Source organism: Leptinotarsa decemlineata, unplaced genomic scaffold (assembly GCF_025532065.1).
Source record: "Leptinotarsa decemlineata unplaced genomic scaffold, Ldec_3_MD MMD2_tig00026282_RagTag_RagTag, whole genome shotgun sequence".
NCBI classification, from domain to species: domain Eukaryota; kingdom Metazoa; phylum Arthropoda; class Insecta; order Coleoptera; family Chrysomelidae; genus Leptinotarsa; species Leptinotarsa decemlineata.
The window spans coordinates 3076935-3088150 of record NW_027412668.1 but is presented as its reverse complement, the minus strand read 5'-3'; the positions used below and the strand labels follow the sequence as shown (position 1 = coordinate 3088150).

At 33.7% G+C, this 11216-nt stretch overlaps 1 protein-coding gene across 1 annotated transcript; it reads left to right on the top strand.

Annotated features, from left to right (window-relative positions):
- The first annotated feature begins 422 nt into the window (after positions 1–422).
- On the top strand, positions 423–10717 carry LOC111513719 (uncharacterized). The gene is made up of 5 exons (XM_074179619.1): positions 423–782; positions 5147–5274; positions 5739–5948; positions 8602–8679; positions 9835–10717. Exons 1-5 carry the CDS (start codon positions 740–742, stop codon positions 10033–10035), a joined length of 660 nt encoding a protein of 219 aa, XP_074035720.1. The 5' UTR covers positions 423–739; the 3' UTR covers positions 10036–10717.
- Positions 10718–11216: the final 499 nt, after the last annotated feature.

Genomic DNA, 11216 nt, shown 5'->3' with positions numbered 1-11216 from the left:
TAGATAATTACAACCCATGGTTCCACTTCTGCACAGAGAGGGCGGTACAGTGTTGAAATTTGATTATCCCAGGCTTCTTAGAGATTATTCAAATTGTATGCTATTTTGAAGAGTTTCCAGGATTTTTTTCCACTGTTTGATGTATGTCAGAGCCACATCAACTATTTTGAAATTTTCCTTTACTTACAAATTGATCAAATACGGAACAATACGTCTAAAGTCTATGTATCACTGTCGCCATCTATGGTACATCAGATGAACTGATAGCTACAGTGACACATAAACCTCTCCATAAAAAGCTTCAGCACGTCAGTCAAAGATGGCACTAAATACTGAAAGGAACTTCAACAACGAATTGTGAAAAAGGTAACGAAATGGTAGACACATAATGTATGTCATGTGTTATACATTCAATTATCATTCCTGAATTCCTTTACACTACCTAAATAATAGTATACAGTTCGAAACCTAGTTCGACAAGTTATAGCAAACTGACACTGAATACCTAAATGAATTTGGTGGAGGTATCTGTTTTCATTACGTGACTACATGATTCGGTGACTTCAAGTACAGGTTGTGGTAGGAAATGTCAAAACAATGAAAGTTAGTGGTTATGGAACATTTGACTCATGTAAATAAACAATAGGAACCCCCTCGAGTGAGAAGGGATTTCACAAGTTTTTTCAGATGAAAAGTGATTTCTTTTACAATTTGACCAGGAAACTGATGTTAGCGAAGAATGAAACACATCGTTGGAAAAGTTGTGGTACTAGGGTACCAAGGTGAGTGATTTACTTTCGAAATATTGGTTCATTAGGAAATTGTTTTTGATAGAATTTGAGAAATATGTCTCAGTCACAGTAATTGTTGAAGCCTGTTGAAGAAGTTGACTTTCATTGTTAATAAATCCAATTGAGGTTATATTTTTTTCAATGGGTGCAATATCAAACCGATAAGATTATAGTGGCAAATCATATAAATGACCGTTTCATTATCAGGAATTTAGAAATCGTTAGATACTGATATCTAATGATTGCGTACCTAGTTGTTAACGGAAAACATTTCACTTGATGTAGGATTATTTATGTAAGAAAATTGTTTATTGTAAAAGTAATACTTAATTGATGAACTGTGGGGAATATTGAGAGTTCAAAAATAATGTTATATACAAAATGGCGAAGTTAATCTTTTCAAAATAAGTCAAACACAAGTGCTCACAATATCAGTCAGGTCAGTTATAATTCTTTAATGAATTTCATAGCACAAAAATGTGGTTAACACTATTTTGATTCCAATTGACCTTGCTAGATCAAATAATTTGCATCAGTTGAATCAAATGAAGTGCTTTAAACACTTGAAATTTTGACATTGGCAAACGATGATTGTTCTCTGAGTCAGATAAATGTTTACAAATGGTACACGCTTTTCACAGAAGGTCGAGCAGATGTAAATAACGATGATAGCCCTAGACGCCCCACCATATACACAACCTATGAAAATGTTGAGAAAGTGAAGAAAATTGTTGTGGAGAATTGTCGAATCACTAGTGGTAAAGTTGCTGAAGATGTCGGCATATCGGTTGGCTCATACTATGAAATTTTTTCGGAAATTTTGGGCACGAAGCGTGTGGCAGCGAAGTCCATTCCAAAATTGCTGAATTTTGACCAAAAAACCGTCGCATGAGTATCACTCAGGAACTGTTGGATGACGTCAACGGCGAACCAGATTTGCCCAAAAGGTTGAAAACTGATGACAAATAGAAGGTATATGATTATGACATCGAAACCAAAGTCCGTTTTCTTCGATTACCGTGGCGTAGTGCATCAGGAGTTTTTGTCACATGGTTGTACGATCATTGAGGAGTATTATCTTTGGTGTTATGCGCCGCTTGCGAAAAGCAATACGAAGAAAGCGTCCGGTTTTGTGGAAAAACAATTCATGGTTTTTGCATTACGATAATGCACCTGCTGACTCGGCATTGCTTGTTCATATTTTTTTGGCCAAAAACAACACCTCAGCCACCGTATTCACCAGATTTGGCACCCTGCGAATTTTTCCTGTTCCCAAGATCAAATAGACCCATGTAAGAACCGAATACTGAGAGAGCTTAAGGACATACCAAAAAGTGCATACCAAAACTGCTTTGAGGATTGGAAAAAACACTGGCAGAAGTGTATTATATCTAAAAACCCCTTGGTTGGGGTCAAACAATTTGCGCAAATTTGGTGTTTTTGCAAATGGCTGTTTGCACCAACGTGAACCCATCCACGTTACAACCCGATGTGCAAGCCAACATCAATTTCGTTTTCAACATCCTATGAGCATGTCAGACACGGACGATTGTTGTGCTGCGATTATCCTTGCAATGGGGACAGAAAAACGTGCTAAAAAAAGAAGAAGACCAAACATGTGAGTGAAGAGTTGGCTTCTGAAGAGGAACAAATTTGGTCATGCTAGGTCACAGAGCTCAGGCACATCTCAGCTGCGAACTACAGAAACTACCTTAGAATGGATGCAGCTACGTGCAGCAAGTTACTCAAAATGGTTACTCCCTTCATACAGAAAATCACCACCATCCTGAGAGAAGCAATATCTCCAGAACTGAGATTATTGGCAACTATGAGAAGCCTTGTAAGCGGGGCCTCCTTTGAAGAGCTGAAATTACAAACTGCCATCTCAGCTCAGCTGGAGTCTTATTTAGAACTTTATACTCGTCACTTTTAAATTTCCGTAGTTCGGGTGAACCGCCATAGCACTCAATAAACTCCCTCTAAAATTCTCGCCGTTCACCTTCTTTTGTCGTCATATTCTGAAAAAGTAAACGTCAGTAAACTGAAATAAAAATCAAAATAGTATATTGTGTAACAAGTGCGTGAAATCGACTTTTTTACACAAGCGTGGAATTTGCGACACGAGCCCTCAGGCGAGTGTCGCAAACAACGCGAGTGTAAAAAAGTCTTCACGCACATGTTGCACACTATACTTTTTCTACGACCATACAGAGAAAATTAAGCACCATTAGTTTAAAGAGGTTTATTGAATTTCAGAATAATTAGTAAGTACCTATATTATAAAATTAACAATTAATTCTTATACTTAGATTATTATTTTTGGTTTTCATTCTGATGTGGAATAATAATGATTATTAATAGTAATATTGGAACCTGTGACCATTCCAAAACTTACACCTGCAGCATTTGATTTTTCTATTAGTGTGTTTCTTGACTTGGAAGTTGAGATGATAGAAGTAGTGGCGATTTGCCACATCAATTTTCTGAGTAATTGAGTTTTCTATATAATGCTCTGCCACTGCAGAGGATTTCCAACCTCCATGTTTTTTTAAGGTAAGCAAATCGCCTCCAGCTTCTACTAATAACGTGGCGGATGACCGCCTAAAACAGTGGCCTGTATATTGTTCAGCATGAGGTGAATTTAGGTATTTTGCGATTACCGAAGGAACTTCACCAATTTTATTTATACCAACGATCTGGCAGGTACATTTTCCACCTTGATAATTAATAAATAATTTTTTTTCTGCGTATTTTTGCGGACGGAGTGCGTATATTTTCGGTATAATTCAAGATGTTCCGTGATGGTAAATTTTGTTGAGATTTTGGTTTTTGTATCATGAACGTTTACTATGAGTATTGTACCTAAATCTTCAATATCATCTAATTTCAGTTTATACAGTTCATCTCTTCTAAGAGCTCCAGCAAGTCCAAATATTAGTATAACCTAAAAGAAAAAGAAATTACAATATAGAAACTAAAAAAAATGGCTGTCAGAAATCGAACCCAGTTCCTTGGGCGCGCGAGGCCGACGCACTACCGCTGAACCATTTGTATTTACAAATATATGTGTGAAAACGCGATTCTCAACGCCCATTTTAAAATAATTTAGAAGATCATAGTTAGATATCACATTAACATAGTTTTAGATAATATATCTGATTTGGCCAACTATACTTATTAGGATCTACTTTATTTATAGATATTATTTTCTATTTATTTAATACTACCGTGAGACATTAAACTTACCTTGGTCAATAAAAATTTTTCGTCAGGAGCTTCTTGTATAAACTTCAGTATTTGTTCTTTCTCCAAAAGTTTGGATTTTTTGGGAACGTATCCCTCACTCTTCCTTTTTAAAAAAGCACGTACCTTAGGATAGTCAATATTTATGTTTTTTTAATGCTGATGGTACTTTTGAGCATTGAGAAATTACTCCAAAGTGTTGCTGCCTTGAAGTTCTTGGATAATTCTGACAAATATGCCAATATTACGTTTTCAGAAAATGAATTGATATTCTTTGTTTTCCTCCATGCCATGAATTTCTCATACGTATTTTCATACACGCTCAATGATTTTTGGGGTAATAAAGTCTTACTAGCCTCATTGGCTGCATCCATAACATCCGGCGGGGTACTTCGTATATCTGAATGATCAGAATCCATTATAATATAATGTTAAAATATTAATAATTAACTCTCAACAATGAGCTCACAACAATAATGATCAAGCTATTTTGACAGTTTATTCATGATTTATTGCTGCTCTTAAACAAAAGATGCACTAAGGCCGCCTATCAGCGAAATATTCATGTATTAGGTCTTATGGATAGACTACAATGTATTTCTTATGAGTATATTTCACGCACTGGTAATAAAAACACTTGAATGTACTATGTTATTCTTATGGGTTTATTTCACGCCCTAGGGCGTGAAAATAATTTCACGCACAAGGGCGCGAAATTACATTTTACGATTCGTGAACGGTGTGTGAAAGTACTATTTCACGTACGGGAGTAGAAAAATAACTTTCTACTCGACCATTAACATACTACGATGAATTGAAACACCTTGGAACTTGGAACAGTTCAGATCGATTTTACTCAAACAGTTTGCACAACCATCAAACAGTCCCACCGACGGGGGGCTGTTTGATGGATGGGGGCTTTAAGGGGGACTACTTTGAAGGGGACAAAATGGAAATTGATGAATAAATAATGTTTTTTTGATGAAAATTAAAATTCTCCTTATGTTTCAAACATAACTTGTATAACGGTTAATTGCATAGTGCAATACAGAAAAACTTCTGTGAGAAAAGTTTGGAGACATGCATGATAATGATCTTTCTTTATATTTCAGGTGTTGGTAAAACTGCAACAGTGACACGATATGTAGAAAATACTTTTACTGAGAACAATGCGCCGACAGTTGGTGCTTCTTTCTTTAGCGTTAAGATAAAGTTGGAAGATCATTTAGTAACACTTCAGGTAAGGTGAAATGCATTTCAATATACCTGCATGAAAAATCTAGAGGTGACAGATCTGGAGTAGACGATGGCAAAATCCATAGATCGAGTGTTTCATACAATTCAACGTGAATAATATAACATCAAGGTCCGTGAAGCTAGATCAGATCTTGATGAGCAAACCACTAATATACAGAATGTCTTGAATTTCCGATGATGAGTGCTTTATGAGCAACGAACTAGTTTATCCACATTATACAGTAGGGGCGTGAGAAGTCTCTTCCTGGTGAATTTCATCAGTTCCGACTTCCTGTCATCGTAAATAAACTGAAAATGTATGAACCTCTGCTAGTCACTCACGCCAGCGAAATGTCAGGAAGACATTCCAAAAATAGAAGGCCTTCAAACCTGAATAAAGATACTGACAGACTGAAACCCTCAGCCGCGGAAGACCAAATGGTTAATCTTTTTTGTTGTATTTTTCAGATATGGGATACAGCCGGACAAGAAAGATTCAAAGCGATGGCCCCCATGTTTTATCGAAACGCAAACGCAGCTCTGTTGGTTTTCGATATAACGTCGGCCAGTTCCTTTGAAAGCATGCAGTCTTGGGTGCAAGAAGTCAAGAGAAATGTCGAAGAGACCATGGTGCTGTGTGTTGTTGGGAACAAAACCGATTTAAACGATCAAAGAACAGTAGGTATCTTATCGTACTAACTCCTTTCTCTACACAATCTGGAAACTATTGACACAAACCACGACTAGTAAAAAAAGATAGTCAATGGTTATTGACGAACTATGCCCTTGTTCACAGAGCGGATCTAAAACTTCCCCTCCTCTTTTTTCAAGTAAGTCGAACTAGTCTGGTTCACATGTACTCGATTTAGCTCTTTTTGGTGAGATTTTTCAGCCCTGTCCAAAAATTACGACCAAGGTGTCATTCGATTCGTATTTTTGCCTAGAAAGTTTAAGGAAAGGTCCGAAAACGCGCCGCTAAAAATTACAAAAGTAATAAACAATTAAGTGAAAAAAAATGGGGCTTTAGTTTTTTCTTAATATCTCGGAAATTTTTTAAAATTTTGGAAATTTGAAAAAAGATTTGAAAAGATCAATGAATTTGCGTAAAAAAAGTCCCGACTCCCGAAACTGTATCTCGATTATTTATAATTTTTACAGAGCCCTGAAAATAGAGCCAAAAGCGGGTAGTCTGGCTTCCGCGCGCCTTTCGTCACTCTGACATAAAAAAAAATATTTAAACATATTAAATGTAAATATTAAGGAATGAAAAAATTCATGTAATGTTGGGATACATCAATAAACAATAATCCGCAGTCAAAAAATTTTTATCCCAATTTTAACGTTAATTATAAATTTGTTAATTAATAACTTTTTCTGAATTGAAAGTTAATATAAAAATCCCTATAATTATTAAACTAAAACCCTGGCATTTTTTTCCTTTGGTGAAGTTATCCTTAATAGCCAGAAAAATAGATTACCGTTGCCACATTAAAAAAAATTGTTATTTTCTATTTTTTTATCAACAATTGAAAATTATAATTTTATAAAAAATACATTCCATATTTTTTTTTTATTTCTTATTGTTTCAATGTCTCATGGCTGGAAACTAATTAATAATATTTTTTAATATTTTATAATAATAATAAAATAATATTTTAAAATTTTTTACAGCTATTGTTAATGCATTTATTATAAACAAATAGATTGTTTATGAGCAATTCGATTTTTTTTTTGCATTATGTTAATTGAAAAAAATCATGATTTTTAGAAAAAAATGGTTTCTTAAAAAGAATTCTTTGTTGCTAAAAAATGCCTTTGTTAATTAACAACTAAATATTAAAATTAAAAAACCGTTTTTTTTTAATCATAAATGCTGTTGTTCTTTAAGCTTTTGAAAAAACTTTTTTTATTCTTTTTCTAATTGTTTATTTAAAAAAATTGTTATTAACAATTTTTTTTTCAATACTTTGTTCTATAATAAAAGTAATTATGTATTTTTCTTTAATTTATTCTATTTTTTATAAAACTTTCAATATTGTGATACTTTGTACTTGTCTTTTTCATTCAAAAAAAAATAATAATAATTTGTTTAAAACAATTTTTTTTAAATAAACAATTAAAAAAAGATTAAAAAAAGTTTTCTCAAAACCTCAAAGAACAATAGAATTTATGATTTAAAAAAAACGGTTCCTTAATTTCAATATTCAGTTGCAAAAAATGATCGTTAATTAACAAACGCATTTTTTAACAACAAAGTTTTTTTTTTAAGAAACCATGTATTCCAACATTACATGAATGTTTTCATTCCTTAATATTTCCTTTTACTATGTTTCAATAATTTTTTTTGTTTTTATGTCAGAGTGACGAAACGCGCGGAGGCCAGACTACCCGCTTTTGGCTCCATTTTCAGGGCTCTGTAAAAATTATAAATAATCGAGATACAGTTTCGGGAGTCGGGATTTTTTTTAAACGCAAATTCATTGTTCTTTTCAAATCTTTTTCAAATTTACAAAATTTTGAAAATTTTCTGAGATATTAAGAAAAAACTAAAGCCCCATTTTTTTTTTCACTTAATTGTTTATAATTTTTCTAATTTTCATCGGCGCGTTTTCGGACCTTTCCTTAAACTTTCTAGGCAAAAATACGAATCGAATGACACCTTGGTCGTAATTTTTGGACAGGGCTGAAAAATGTTAAAAAAAAGTACATGTGAACTAGACTAAACAAGATCAGACATTATTTACATCGATAAATTCTATTTTCGTTCTTCAAAAACGGGCTGTTTTTTTTAGAGAAATTTTGCCTCGTAAAAAATTACAAGAAAAATTTTGAGTTACGGTCAAGTTACGATACTCGTCCCACTTACAATATCACGCTCCCTATTTCTTCAACATCACTCATCAGGAGTTTACTATGTCATAATGGAAAAAACTATTCGATCATATTCCCATCTAAATGAGAAAAATATCCAGTGACACACTTTTCCGAGACCTGGTGAGTAGTAATATTGAGACCTCGACGTCATAATACCCTTACTACCCAAGAAATAAAACACGTAGGAAGCTATAGCTACCTGTGTGATTTCCGGGTCCAGGGTATAAATTGAGACATAGATGTTATCGAGTGTGGTATAAATCAAAAAAGGAAGTGTTTGTGGGCACATCACTTCAAAGCTAATCGTGTACACGTTTTTCTACGCCCCATCGGCGCAACCAAGTGCAAGGATGGATAATATTGGATATAATAAGTGGGTCAATATTTGATTTGCTCCGTTATTCATAAAAATTTAATATCCATAGATTGCGTATTGCTACTGTCAAATTGATTTCAGGTGACAAGAGAGGAAGCTTTGCAATATTCTAAAAGTATAGGAGCCTTCTATTTCGAAAGTTCCGCCATGACTGATCAGGTAAGTAAACTATACAAAATTCTTCAAATGACAGGCTATATTAATCGCTCGTTTCATGTTTTGTTATTCCGGGAAATGCTTGCCGTAAGGTGGCACTGGCGTCGATGCCAAACTAAGGGAAAACAAGAAAATCCTATAGAAATGTAATACATAAACACAAGTAATTCATATACTTACGAGTGAAATCATCTGAGTTGAAGAATTTCATTTCTCATTCCTTCGCTTCTTTCGGATTCTCTAGAAAGCTGATCTTTCTCATGGAAATGCATGCAACTGAGTTGAGGTTTGAATTAAATATTTTTAAATCTTTTAGACATTATGAAGAGCATACTTTTTTATTTGTGTGAACATATGACAACAAATGAATCAAGAAACTTCAATATTCATGACTATATTTTTTTTTGTAACAATCAGTGTTATCCCTGAGTTTGAGGTTTGAATTCGAAAATCTAGATGTCCCACTTCGTAGTCTTCCCGAGTTGGTCCATTGTAGTACCGTGAAAATTCTCTAACAATAATTCCGGAGAAAATAAAGAAGCGCTATTCCATTACAAAATTTAAATATCAATTGAAAAAAAATCTTATCACTGGAACTTCATAATTTGCATTCTATTCCTATCATACTTGAATTCGCTTTCAGCATATAATTCAGCATATAATTAATTCTCACTTTCAATGCATTTCTTACACTTTCTTCTTAGATTGAGTTATTGGAAGTGAGTATGATTTTACTTTGAATCACGAATGAATTATAAACTGTTTATACGCTCCGTGAATTTTACAATTTGGCAATATTCATTATTTGTATTATTCCATTGGTCCATCGAACAAGAAGCGGGACTAGGCCCGTGACGTCACGGGCCTAGAAAATCCGATTTTTAATAATTAATTACGGGAAAACAACGCTATTTAGAGAGCTGAAACAAACTAAACTATTTTTCAATTCAAAATTACTATCAAATGAACTGTAAAGCAAAAATCATGAAACAAGCCTATTTATGGTTAAAGTCCAAGTTTAAAGTTGCAATTTCAATAAAACAGTCAGTGTTTAGATTTCATTTAGTCTTCTGGTGTGAAAATGATAATAATGAAAAATCAGGATAAGTCAGTTTTTGTCTGTTTTTCGAATGTACTCAAAACTTTTATCATTTGCAGGGCGTCGGCTTGATTTTCGAAAAAATCGCCCAAGAACTGTTGAAGTTGTCGGGACAACTTCAAACTCTCAAGGTTTACGATGATGACATTATGGCCAAGTCTAGCGATTTAGAAGCAACCGACACTGCCAACGAAGAGACTGTTAATTTAAGCATCAATAGTATCGCCCACGGTAATTCGGTCAGCTCAAAATGTTGTTGATATTGTTTTAGTATTCTATTTGTTTCATGAGGGAGGTTAGAAACAAACTTTTTGTAAGTATAGAAGTTTTCGGTGAAGTTTACTGTTTTTGTACTTGTTAACCGAATTTAATTGAAACTGTATAACTCCCGGCTTTTTGTCAATATCACACTTTTTATGCTCGTTAAAGTATAAGTTTCTGACTTAGTAAAATAATATATTAAATTAGAACTAAAGACAAACACTTGTTAGGTTGTTAAAAAATATATTTTCAATTTTATTTTGACTTACTAAAATAATGACTATCATTATAATAACTATGTTGATGAATTGTCAATTGTATCAAGAATTGTATGTAACTGTACAAAATGTATTTGGTATAAAAATCAGTTTCATTTTATTGTATTATTTGACCCCGTTATAAATAATATCGCACGCCCCTGACTCTTTTAATCAAGACGAAATTGTGATTAGTTTTTTGTCGGGAATTTTGATAACGCAGAGTTGATGGCTGTGTAATATTATTGGTTAATCAATCAATTAACTCACATATCTACTTATCTACTATATCTAACATTATTTTGCAATGATCGATTTGATATTCTTTTTTGGTATTGTCAACTTTTGATTAGATATTGTTGTTCAAGAGATGTTTATTATTTATACGAACTTTAGGATAGTGAATAAATATTTATATTAAAAATGTTGTCTCATTTTCCTCTACGTTGAAAACATACAAAAATTCGTTGAAGAATCTGTCAAAATTTGTTTTCCCGTAAAACACTGTCGTCTCCCTACGAACGAACACTCTCAAAAGTCAAAACTTCTGCTAGCTAAGGATTAACAAGGTCTTACCTTTCAACGTGCGATTCCTATCGCAGAAGCTAAGAGAGATGTAGGGATAGGGAAATCAAAAAAAAGCGGTATTTACCCTGGTGTTGATGTGCACTAGAAACAAACACATTTTTTTGTGAGGACAAAACACAAGTACTACATGAGAATCCTTGACGCGCTTGTAGAGCGAAAGTAGCGATTCACGTTGGATTTGAATCCCTGGAAATTAAATTCATTTGGAAAAACGTTCTCAGGTTTATTCCACATTAACTCAGTTCTCCAAATGAAATAATTCTTATACAGTGAAGTTCGAGGTGTACTGGGTTGAAGCTTGAAACGAAGAGCAGCCACAGTCCGTCGCGTATTTC

Bases quoted from the DNA above. Each gene is read 5' to 3' on its own strand.
- LOC111513719 (XM_074179619.1), top strand. From the start codon at position 740: ATGAAACACATCGTTGGAAAAGTTGTGGTACTAGGGTACCAAG. The intron at 5,275-5,738 runs GTAAGGTGAAAT...TGTATTTTTCAG, and splicing joins ATCATTTAGTAACACTTCAG to ATATGGGATACAGCCGGACA. The intron at 5,949-8,601 runs GTAGGTATCTTA...AATTGATTTCAG, and splicing joins ATTTAAACGATCAAAGAACA to GTGACAAGAGAGGAAGCTTT.